The 12479-nt window shown below is 41.4% G+C and overlaps 1 protein-coding gene across 1 annotated transcript in view; it reads left to right on the plus strand.

Moving 5' to 3' along the window:
- pear1 (platelet endothelial aggregation receptor 1) overlaps positions 1–12479 on the plus strand; it is a 46918-nt gene that overhangs the window by 20054 nt on the left and 14385 nt on the right. Inside the window, exons 2-6 of the mRNA XM_040118850.1 lie at positions 2198–2308; positions 3304–3405; positions 3507–3607; positions 6815–6907; positions 11095–11341. Coding sequence (XP_039974784.1) covers positions 2202–2308; positions 3304–3405; positions 3507–3607; positions 6815–6907; positions 11095–11341 — 650 coding nt within the window. The 5' untranslated portion in view covers positions 2198–2201. The remainder of the gene's footprint in view (positions 1–2197; positions 2309–3303; positions 3406–3506; positions 3608–6814; positions 6908–11094; positions 11342–12479) is intronic.

Genomic DNA, 12479 nt, shown 5'->3' on the forward strand with positions numbered 1-12479 from the left:
TTGTTTTTTACTGATTAGATTTGAGCTTATCTTACTTGGTTTTGACTAAAAACCCAATTCTTACTGAAATTCTACTCACTTAAACCTAACTCTAACTAACCTTTTCAATGTGATGACAGCTAGTGAATATGGTCATATAGCTCACAAAAGACACAATCTGTATTTAAGAGTCCATGTGCTTTTTTGTTTGTTTGTTTTGTTTTGTTTTTAAAAAAGCCAAAGGCAAAAAAAAATGTTCACGTCTCAAAAGAGAATTTTCCCAAAATTCATAATTCATACCAGTTATAGTAGCATAAAGTTAAAGTGGCTATAATCAGTTTTTTTTAGCCAAGCTAGAGTTCAGAGTGAAATGTCTTGATAACTATTGGATGGTTTGCCATGGCCTTTTTTTTTTTTTTTACACATATTCATGTCCCCTTAAGGATGAATTGTAATAACTTAGAGATCCCCTGAATTTTCACCTAGCACTGTCATCAGGTCGAAATTTAATTTTGTCCTGTATACTTTGATTTCCAGTATGTTAGCAGTGTTATTGTGAGCATTTTAGCATGCTGATTTTAGCATTTAGCTCAAAGCTCCTCTGTGCCTACTGCAGGTACAGCCTCTCAGAGCCGTTAGCATGGCTGTAGACTGTTTTAGATTTAGCTTTAAGTTTATCCTAGTTTCAAGTTTATCTTACTTACCCTAACTCTTATGGTAAGACTTTGGTGAAGTTTTAGTTGCCAAAACTCATCTCTAAATAAACTTCCCATGTGATTGTCCGCAGCAGCAGAAGTGACAGCAGCCAAACAGCGACAGCTGTTGTTACGCCTTCTTCTGAGATCTGAGGTGTTTTTTTACGAGTCAATTGAGCAAAGAGGATAATCTTGATCCGTGGCTGCAAAGTCCCTGTCCCAACATATCGGAAATCTGCCCAAGGCCACATGAATTCTGTCAGAGGGGACTTGTTGAGAAAACAGTGGGGAACAGGCTTGACCGATCCTATGTCAACATGACGTCGCCTTTTTTCTAGAAAATGCCATTACATTCCCACGATGCTTTTACCCTTTGACCAATGGGCTCACTCCACTGGCCCGCTGAACTTCTGTTCATTTCCATGGGATATTTTAAGGGGGAAAAGAAAAAAAGAAAAAAAAAAATTGCCTCCCTTTTGCTCCCTGAGAGCCTAACAGGGTCCCCATACCGAGATACTCTCTTGGGCTGATGCACTGATTGGATCCAGATGCTCCTGGATTGTGGATGGGGACAGCAGACGAGCATGGAGGCTTCACTGCAGCACTGATTGATAGGGGTCAGGATGAAGTTGGGAGTCACATTTCTTGACTCTGGACCCCCAATACACACACACACTCTCGATTTCATTGTGTTTCTTTCTTATGCTCTTGCTCTATTCCATCTATCCTGTCAAGTGTTTTCTCCCGCTGCCTGTGTTTTATGTACTCTGTTGAGACGGTGTGGAGCTCAGCAGGAAGCAGACAGCGCTGCGCTTCATGTCTGGCTCTTTGCCTCACCTCTGCTGAGCGTTTAATGAACTCTTTTACAGTCAGGGGCTAAATCTTAACCGCAGTTTATAGGTACCAAGAACCAGTTTTCAGTGAATCTTTCTATCCGCCACACTGTGAAACGTTAATTATAGAAAATGAAAACAAAAACAACGAATGAAATCGCTTGTTGCGGCGGGGAATGGAAATTCTTTTTTTTTTTTAAACGTCTCTCATCTGTGTGTGCAACATTTTCCAGTGTGTGTTTGCCTGACAGAGTACTGCAGAGTTATTGCTGTGTTTCAAGACTGCTCAGACTTGTCACTCATAAAAATAAAAAAAAATTACAAATTTGACATGTATGGATATCTGTTTTTTAGAATAGTAGCCTATATTTAGGCATATAAGCAAGTGTTTAGAGGAGGTGGACACAACACTGTTAATAATTTCCAATATATTGCAGTCCAATTCAATCCAACATCACAAGTAACCATAGAGTAAAACCACCCCTTTGAAAAACAAAAATATTATGAGCTCACACATTTGTTGCAGAACCAGATCGCATTGAATTATACAAATGTTGCATTTATTGTGTCTGTCTCTTATATTTTGCTCTCTAACAACAATAGCAATATATTTTGGCCCTGTGCTGTCTTTCTGAAATGTTTGGGTTTTTGCATCCCTCAGTAACTGTCCGTCCTTTTTGTCCCCCTCAGGACCATGGCGACCACGCAGAGCTCTGCCGTCCTGCTGATTTTTAGCGTCATGATTGGTCTGAGCTGCTCCCTGAACCCCAGAGACCCGAATGTGTGCAGCCTGTGGGAGAGGTGAAGCTAGTTTCTCTGACAAACAAAAACATGTTGCTGTAGTGGTATGATATTAAACATTTTTTTTTATACAGTTCATGCAGAAATATTTTTGAAAGTTTACGGTGTAGTTTTAGCAGGATTAAAAAGGGTCAGGGGTCGGTCAAGGGAACTCATCTATCGCATATGAATGATCAAGCAAACTCTTATGGAAAAAAAAATCACAGCAGCACTGTGGTTTATACTTGCTCGGTAGAGATAGGAAACTTTCTCTTTTAAAACAATTCGACATCCGCTTTTGCTGTTTTCCCAGCCAAACTGGATTTCAGGATAGAAATTGTGGGTTACCCAGACAAGGGCCTATCCGACCTATCAGGGCCTATTAGCTATCACATCTGCCAAAATCAAAATTCAAAGCCACTGGGCATGTGGTTGGTGCTTAGGTCCAACCTGAGGTATTTAGGGTGTTTAAATGAATTCATAGCTTTCTCTTAAATAAAAAAAAAAGTTAAAGGATACATTTTTTTTGATGTTCGAGACAGTAGAATTATTAATTAGGTTTTGTAATTTCATCTGAGGAAGAATGCATTGGCACCCCTTTACAAACAGAAAATAAAATGATCAAATATTCTGATAAGATAACTAATATAAGTGTTGATGTGACTGTAATGAATTTTGAAACAAGCTCTGTGAGGCTTAGACACAATAGTGCCTTGAGCCGGATGCTACTGTCAGCATACATCCCAGTGACAATGTTAACAAACGATGTTTAGAAGGTGTAATGTTTATCATGTTGACCATCTAAGTTTTGTGTGCACAGCATGCTAACATTTGCTATTTACTGTAACACTAAACGCAAAGTACTGCTGAGGCTGATGGGATTGTAATCAATCTGGCTGGTATTTGGTCATAAACCAAAGTTTGCATTGCTCCACGACAATCTATGGAGCAGAATCATTTTTCTACCTCTTCCGACTGTGAATCAGTAACAGTATGTATATTGTTTCCCCTCTCAGCTTCACCACCTCAGTCAAAGAGTCCTACTCGCATCCTTACGACCACATGACGGAGGAGCCCTGTTCGGACCCTCGGACCTCCTACAGATGCGTGCGCCACAGGTAGCACCAGCATGATGGCTCATTTCCCGTTAGGATTCCTGACTTCCCGTTCCTGTCATAGGAGGGTCAAAGCATCCCGTTTGCCTGTGTTATTCTTTCAGGATCACCTACAAGACGGCCTACAGGCAGGCGGTGAAGACTGACTATCGCAAGCGGTACCAGTGCTGTCCAGGCTATTACGAGAGCAGAGACAAATGTGTCCGTAAGTAACCGTGGAAACCTTTCAACAATCTTTAACAGTACTTTCATACTTTTTTTTTGTTTTGTTACTGAAACAGACAATAAGAGAGCTGAGGATGAAACGGCAAAATTCAGTCCTCGGTCAGCAGGGAATCGAGTTTTAACCTGTGATATTATGTAGCATCACCACAATAAACGCCAAACCAAACTTAAGGCTTTCACTACGCAAGTGAAGCAATGGCTTAAACAGCACTGACTAACATTTGATTGAATCCACTTGTCACATTTGTGCTTATGCACTGTATGCATGAGCACACAGTGGACACATGCATACTGTATTTTTTATCTGTCGCGTGTTTTTATCCGGATTCTATTTTATCTACTTGTTTTTCTGTTTTAATCTACATTTAACAGCCTTGCCAGGGACACACACATCTGTTGCACTACAATGTAATCTGCTCAATCTGCTTGTTTACATGTATTGTATTAATCTGATTACTTTCCACTGACTGCAATGATCTTGTTCCATCAACCAGGTTCTTTGACAGGATCTTCTTTTTTTATTTTATATAAAATAATCCATTTAATGCAGCTAAAATTCTGATGTTAAAACCAAGTTATTTGGCGTTATATAGAGCCAAAGGTGCAAATCTGCAAAACCAGCGTGCACAGAGGCACTAGTTAAACAAAGTAACGTGATGCTGGAAAGTGAGGAAAACAGTCAGTGGCAATAGAGTGCAATGCTAAAATGATTGCTAACGTTGTGGTTTGCAAGTGAAACAAGTCATATTTTGTGCACACTGAGTAACTCATTCTCGTTGCTCGAAGCGAGCTGTTTTTTTTTCCGCGCAATCCGCATAGTCAATGAGTAGCATATGACACTGGAATTACCAAAATTAGGGGTTTGATTCCCACCGGGGCTCCTGATGCTGTACATGCAAAGTATGTACTGGCAGTACTAGCTGGAATTTTAAACCTTAAACTGTGTATTGCTGTCTTGAAAACCCTGATGCTCCCATGTTGGTAATTTTCACATTCTCATTTCGGTTCAGCAACTTTTTTTTTTTTTTTCCATCAGCAAAGCATCTGTTATTGATGGACTCAGAGGTGTGGCACCGCTGCCTGTGCAGCTCAGGGTAGACCGACAAAAACTCCATCGTATGAACGATATCATTAGTGGGCATGTTCATGACTACTCTCAGATAACTGGGGTCTACACTCAGCTTAACATTAACACCAGGGCAAGGGTTCGTTCATGAAAACAATATAAAATAATTTACTGGTAATATCAAGTTGTGCAAAACAAGAGGGACCTTTAGAAACTTAGACAACATGACAACAAACCTAGGCGCAGTAGTTAAAATAAGTAATAGACAGTTAGTTGAACATTGTTGTAATGTGAAAATACCAAACTGATGCAGCTGTCAACAGTTTGCTAACACAGGCACTGCTGACAGGCAGCGGCAGTGACAGATAAAAAAAGTGACACCATACTTGGCCTCACATGGGTAGAGGAAATTCCACTTTAGCTTTACACACCTTCTCACACACCACCGGTTGATTTCAGAAATGATGATGGCAATGACAAGGTTTTAGTGTGTGGTGCCTCCAAAGCTGACATTTTGGAGACAAATGTTTTTCGTCCCCAGCAGAGATAATATGCATTTTTGGTTGCTTATTGTTGAGCCACCTTTCACAGCAGTCCCCAGCAATCCTGAATGGCTTGTGTGTGTGTGTGTGTGTGTGTGTGTGTGTGTGTGTGTGTGTGTGTGTGTGTGTGTGTGTGTGTGTGTGTGTGTGTGTGTGTGTGTGTGTGTGTAGGTTTTCCTTTGTGGCCAAAAAACAAAAGCTTTTGATTTTACTGAGAGACATAAGAAAGGCCTCCTTATCGCTGTTTTGAGTTTTATCTGTCATCTATGACTCCCCCTAAACCCACTATCTGTACAACGTAGTGCTTTTTAAAATTGTACTTAACACATATAATTAGATATAATTAAACTTACCTCATTCATTTTATGACATGTTAGCGTATTCTTAGATCCCCCAAATCTCCAGCCTCCGGTGTCCACACACTTTCAGCTGGAGAGAAAATAATCAATGAATTTGTTGTTTATTGTGTTTGAATCGAAAGAAAAGAACAACATGTGAATATACAGCGCGTGGTTCTCAGCGTCACATCAAAGGCTCTTTAAGAGGAACCTCCTTGGCAGTTTGAATGGCATCCAGGACTGGTGCTTTCAATTGCTTGGTCGAGCCCAGCTGTTGGGCACATGGTCTTTGATAATAATAATAATAACAGTAAGAAGAATAACAGCCATTTCTGGAGAACCCTACTTATACAATGTTTTTCAAATTTCAAGGGGCAAAGAGCACAAACAGGAAACACATAGTTAGTGCCTTGGGACTGTTACAAAAAAGCAAATTTGAATAAAGTGATTGCAAGTAATTAGACAGGAGAATGGTGAAAATGTAGCGATTAGAAACCAAGTCGACAAACTGATTTTTCATTTGTCTCGCAGAAAAGAACTTGTAGGTCAGAGGTCAAAGTGTTATCAGTATTCCTACTGGTCTGATACACTGTACATCTGTGACACTAGTTTTATAGGTCCCGCCAGTGATCCTCAACCAGTGGTACATATGTCCTAGCAGGTACTTCTGCAGTTACCAGTGTGCCTGTGGAAACATGGTGGAGTTTAATCAATCAGAAATTGTAAAAATTATGATTTGTTAAAAAAAAAACAAAAAAGGATTCCTGGTTGGTGTAAGGCTGTTCTTTTGTATATTTATTGTCACAATAATCAATAACCTACCAGCTACATCTCGGTCGGTGGAGCCGGACATATCTCCCACCTAACTGAGGCAGTGGTAACACCGGAGCACCGGCACTTCTGGCGAGGGTGTGTCAAAACTAGTCAACATATGAGCAAAGATGTCAGAATACATGGCAAAAAGCATCCCTATTGCTAAGTGGTATTTGTACAAATGCAAACTTGATCAAACCTACTGAAAAAAAGCCTCAACACAGACAATTCGGGGATCGCTATTTTTTTTATTTGAAAGACTGTTGCTGTAAAAATATCCACATTTATAAATGTTAAATAACAGCCAGGTCGAGTCCAATGAAAAACACTTTGCTGTAGGTTATCAACTGCATTTTAAATATTATTTTCAGAGCGTGAATGTTCCCCACAAAACTAGGTCTGTTACAAATTGTGTTTCCAATCCACAGCCCGCTGCACCAAGGAGTGTGTCCACGGCCGGTGTGTCGCGCCAGACCGTTGCCAGTGTGAGGGAGGCTGGCGCGGAGATGACTGTTCCAGCGGTATGAATCAACCTTTTCCCCTCGTTCACAGACATTTCCTCACTCTCTGTCGTTTGCTTTTTCTTTTCCCATCACTTTCTCTCCCTCGCCCTCTCTTCAGGTGCACACACAAACAAAGTTCACACGCACAAGAGGAAATGGCAATTGGCCGTTAGTCAAGTGGCCGATCTTCACATCGAACAGCGGAGGGGCCTTTTCAATGGAAACAGCAAGGGAGCATTACTGCATGCACAGCAATGAGTTATTAATCTCAGCCTCACTCCAGAAACCAGTTTAGTAGTCCAGAAGGACACCAAGCTTACAGTCTCCAGTCTCTGCAGTCTTAGTCCAACAGATATGAAAGAAAATAGTATCAGAGTAACAAGTTATGAGTGAAATAATTTATGATTTACTGAAAGTAGCCATAGTCCATAAAAAAGAGTTAAGACAGACATTAATTTCTCTCTCTCGTCCTGTCATGACTTCTTTTAGAACAACTAAAGTCAGCAGAAATAGTTATATAATAGACATTCAAGGCACCAAGTCAGAACAGTCAGTCTAAACCTGTTTGTCCTGTCTGGAATCTCCTTACATTTGATTGTCCAAACAACGTGAAGTGTGAAACCAGGACCACATTTCACAAGGCTGCTGTTCCCCTCACTGAAACGAAATTTTCCACTAGCCTCAGCCCAATTCCTCGCACTCAGCTGGTTCAACAGTACACAACCCTCCTCCATTTTCCCCCCTGTTCCTCTGCAGAGAGAGAGAGAGAATAAGCTTTAACGGGTAGCGGTGGACGTCTTGACAGGGGGATGATGGGAAGGGGAAATGGAAAATGTTACCCCACTCTCCGTCTCGCATGCCCCAGTTTTCGCCATCTCTCCCTACGTTCCCTCTCTACCCTGCCCCTCACTTACGTACATTTTCTTACTTTATTTTCACTCGTTCACTCAGCCCATTTCTCGCGCAAGCCTTGGCTCCACTGTATCGTCCTATAATGGAGTCTTTTTGGCAGAAAAAGACCTTACGCTTCCTGGATGCCTGTGTGTTGAGCTATCTAACTGTGGGAAAGAGTAGAGGGGCCTGAGGTTTTCATACCGAGCACTCTTAGGACAGTTTGCCCATAAATGTGGAGAATAGATGGGAGGAGGGAGAAGTACACTTAATGTTTAAGAAGGTGACAAAAAGAGAGGAAGGGCGTTGAGTTGCAATGGAAGAGAATGAAAAATTGGAGATTAGCTGTACTTACAGTGACTGAGGTAAGAGACAGGCAGGAATGTGGCTCATTGGGAGCTAGAGAGCGTCACATCAGAATAGCATTTCTTTTGTTCAAGCCCTGCTTCAGATTCAGATTTTGAGCTGAGGGCTGCTTGTTAGATGTCCAGGAGATTATGTGGACTTTGGACGCAAGCAAAACCCAAACCACTGCTTGGACAATTCACGGGGGAAAGGGAAGAATTTTCCCACCATATCAGTGTGCATTCCTCGTAAAGGACAGCGAGGAGATGCCAGTTCTGAAGTGCGCGTCAATCAGTGGGTTTACAAGCACGCAATGTCGCAGATACCGCTCATATGAAGTAGTAGGTCATATTAATGATACTCTGTGTGGATCATTATTTAGCTTCATTTATTTAGGAAGTCTCATTCAGATCAAGGTCACTTTTGCAAGAGACCTGAGAGCAAATTGCACACCGAGTTGCCGGTTTATTAGTTTATCACCTAGCTACAACTAAAGCAGTCTAATAGACCAGTCCCCCAATAAATCTTTCCTTCTTGAAGGTTATAATGTTCAGTCATTGGTGAAACTCCCTTAGAGAGGTGGTGGTTAAACTTTTTGATTAGAGGATGTATACTGACAGCCATACTCTACTCTGCTATTATTATTACTGATTAGAATCGGCGTGACTTCTCCTTTCGTAAACATCAGAAAATAATAAAGGCGAATAATACAGGCAGTGAAGTGGGTTGTTACAACAGAGGCTGGGAGAAGTGAAACGTAAACGAAAAAGGTCTGTCTCTGTAGGATCCATAATGGTGTCGGACACTAATAATAACAATCTGAACCTGTCGGTGGCAAACACAAGCGCTTTCAGTGGCCCTACTTTGACGCGGACAAATGCCCCCTTGGATTACATTGCAGCCATGTCACGGTTGCCCGGTTAATATTGGACTGATTCCAAACCCTATTTATCCCTATTAATCATTTAGACCAAAAAAGATGGGAAAAAGCTGGTTTAAAAAATACACTAAATTATCCTTTAGGTTGATTAGTTTTCAAACATGTCACTTTGTTTTGTTTTGTTGAAAATGTGAAATGTTATGTTTTCTATTTTGTTCACTTGTTTCTTAAAGATTTTCTGAAATGTTGGCCACCGCTTGCTGTATCAATGTGATAACTCAAAATGCTCACGGAACTATCATACACAGGTGTAAACACAGGAAACTTGGGCATGAATGATCTTTGCTCTCCATTAAAATGATTAAGTCAAAGCTGGACACACTTTGGCTGAAGTGAATCTAAGTAATTAACAAACGTAAACAAACTCAGCAACACTTGCACTTGGGGACGTATGTTTACATGTGGATAAACAAACAGACGGGAAGAGTTTTGATACTGGTCAGAGGAGGGCTCGGACTTTGGCAGCTGGTCGCTCAAAAACCACAGGTTCAGCATGTCAGATTTCACCCGTTCTCTCATCTACTGTCTGGATCTAACAGCCCTCAGTACTTACACTGACAGCCCTGCAGACCCCCTTCAATAAATCTCCTCTGCTGTCCAGGAGAATGTCTACGTAAACACGATCGCCGCTCCAGCTGAGTTTCTCATTACTCAACCCGACACACTCCGGCAGAACCCCGCTCCAATGCCCACAAAGGGAACAAGTGAAGCTAGGATTCATTTAAACAAAAGAGCCAGGGGTCCTGCTCCTACTTACTGCAATAAACATTACGGTCCATGGCAGCAAACTTCGCTCCAAGCCAAATTTGGCTCTGCTCTACCCTCCAAGTAGGCCTAATTGTTGTCAAAGCAGTCCTTGTACTTTTCAAAACCGTGGCAGGGCATATGTGCAGCAGAGGCAAAGAAGGGGGGGGGGGACTGGGAACATGGACACATACGACGTGTAGCTCAGGCCTTGCTCACATAAAAAAAGATGATTCACAGAGGTCAGCGTGAAATTGTTGGCATCGTTTTTCAGCTTGTGAGAAGATAACTGACGCCCGTCCATCTGTTGCGTCAGTGCTGTCGGGTATCGCATTTTCTAGATGATGTCCAATGTCCAAGACAGTCGAAGTTATTGATGAGAAATGTGAGGAATTCACCCATGACCAATGAGGGTTCTCTCAGTGGACCTAGATCTCTTCATCATGAATTGAAATCCAAACCTTGTGTGAATCTCCACTGCATGCTAACCCCCCCCCCCCGGAGCCGATCTTCAGGCTTCTGTAAAATTAACCATTTAAAAAACCTGTCCATCTTGTGATCTCCATACAAATCCCCCTGCCAATTCAAAATTATTTGTTGGTAACATAACACTCCTGAGCTAAAGGGATGCGGAAGCATGAGGGAGATGGACAGCAATGTGTGGAGGAGACAGTATGTCCCCCCGAAGCGCTCGTCCTCTCGTTTCTGTTCTGTTGTTTTTCTCGTTGCTGCTGAATGCATTGAATTTAATCAGATTTGTTTCTGTTTGTTTTTCATGATGTCATACTTTTGTATAAGTGCACACCGGGGTGGATGGGAGGAAAATTGAATGAGGATCATACTTGCTCTGAATGCAAGTTACAATAATCACATGTAATGTGATTTTGCCTTGGTGTTTTTATTTAATACCCAGCATTGCAGAGTAGGTTTGGCTCAATGTTCGGAGCAGCAGGCGTGTTACTGGAAGCTGACTTATTTGAAACGCTGGAAAATGTGGGCGGTGAAAGTCAGAACCTCCTTGGTTTAAATGCATGTAGTTTTTTTTTTTTTTGTGCAGGAGTGGGGCGGTGCTGAAAAAAAGTCATGTGTTTTATCACATTCGGTAGCTTAAGATAAAATATCTGAAATCTCAGTTCATCTTTTTAAAGACACTTTTCTACAAACAAACAGAAGGACCAGGGGTTGTGTTTCAACATCTTGACTAAACAACATAGTCTGGAAAAATATTCTTCATAATCAATTAATAACCTGTCCTTAAATTCCCTCTTGTCCTTCTACTTTCCAGCCTGTGATGAAAAACACTGGGGCCCAGGCTGCAGTCAGTGGTGCAAATGTGAGAACGGCGCTCTCTGCGATCCTGTGAAGGGGGCGTGTCAGTGTCTTCCAGGGTTCATAGGACGCTACTGCGAGGAGTCCTGTCCCGCAGGCACCTTTGGGAAGGGCTGCCTGCAGAGGTGCAAGTGTGGGACCGGAGGATCTTGCGATAAAGCAACAGGAGAGTGCGTATGTCGGGATGGATTCACCGGGACATTGTAAGTGGACAGAAAAGGAAAAAAATGACTTGAGCTTAGCATATGAGGAGATTCTTTCTGAAACGCTGTATTGATTTTGTAAACGGAAAAGAACATCGACTGAAAAACAGTGTCTTTTTTTCTCTATTTAGACATCATTTTCAGTTGAATTCAGAATACTTTATTTTTTCCGCAAGGGTCAATATGAGGCGAGTGGGTTAAAAAAAGACTCAAATAAGTTATATAAGGGACTTTCTATCAAATCAAATGTTGTTTCTGTAAAAAAATAAATAAATAGATAAACAAGAATAAGAGTCTATAGCTGTGCTGGCAGCTCATCCGATATATATTTCACTGAAGTCATTATGATTCTTCCTCTGGTGACCATGAATGTCCAAATCAAATTTCATGGCAATTTACCCACTTTGTAGAGATACTTCAATCTGGACCAAAGTGGTAGACCAACCAACAAACGTTGCCGTCCACAGAGCCACACTGCTAGAGTAGCTAAAAGTTGACACAACTCCCCTTGTTATATGAGCCATTGTTAGGGTGTGTACAGTTAATTATTTCATTTACACTTAATACCTCTCTTCATTTCATATCCCTTCATTACGCCTTACTCCATCATCTGAATTTTCTCGGAAGGTCTTTCGGACGCCCGTCTTTCATGGCCGACCATGTTATTTTCCACAACTTCACTTTAAGATGGAAAAAAAGATGCTAATGGACTACACCGTAATCCATGAGTCATCTGTTCTGCCCTGTTTTTTTAGATGCCCCTGAGGATGAGTAAGCAATGAAAATTCTTCCCAACTAGATATTAGTGGAAACTCTTATACTGCCAATTTGAAAGCACAAAACACATTTTTGAGCTAAATAAATAAGGGGGGCTTGGCAATGCTGATCATGGGATAAAGCTCCTTCATGAACTGTGTATATCTGAAGTCTGTCCATGTTATTTCACCTCCAGGGCGTATTAGAAAATAAAATATCCTAGCACCGAATTGTGTTACAGGTAGTTTAAGCCAAGTAATCTGACTGGTCAAAGACACGTTCCAACTGTGCTGATGATTCCCACAGAGCTGTTGTGCTGCCAGGTCTTATAGTAATGACGGAGCTACTGTTATCTTTTGTTTCTTACTCCCTCCTTTTTATG

This window comes from Xiphias gladius, chromosome 22, assembly GCF_016859285.1.
Source record: "Xiphias gladius isolate SHS-SW01 ecotype Sanya breed wild chromosome 22, ASM1685928v1, whole genome shotgun sequence".
In the NCBI taxonomy this organism is placed as follows: domain Eukaryota; kingdom Metazoa; phylum Chordata; class Actinopteri; order Istiophoriformes; family Xiphiidae; genus Xiphias; species Xiphias gladius.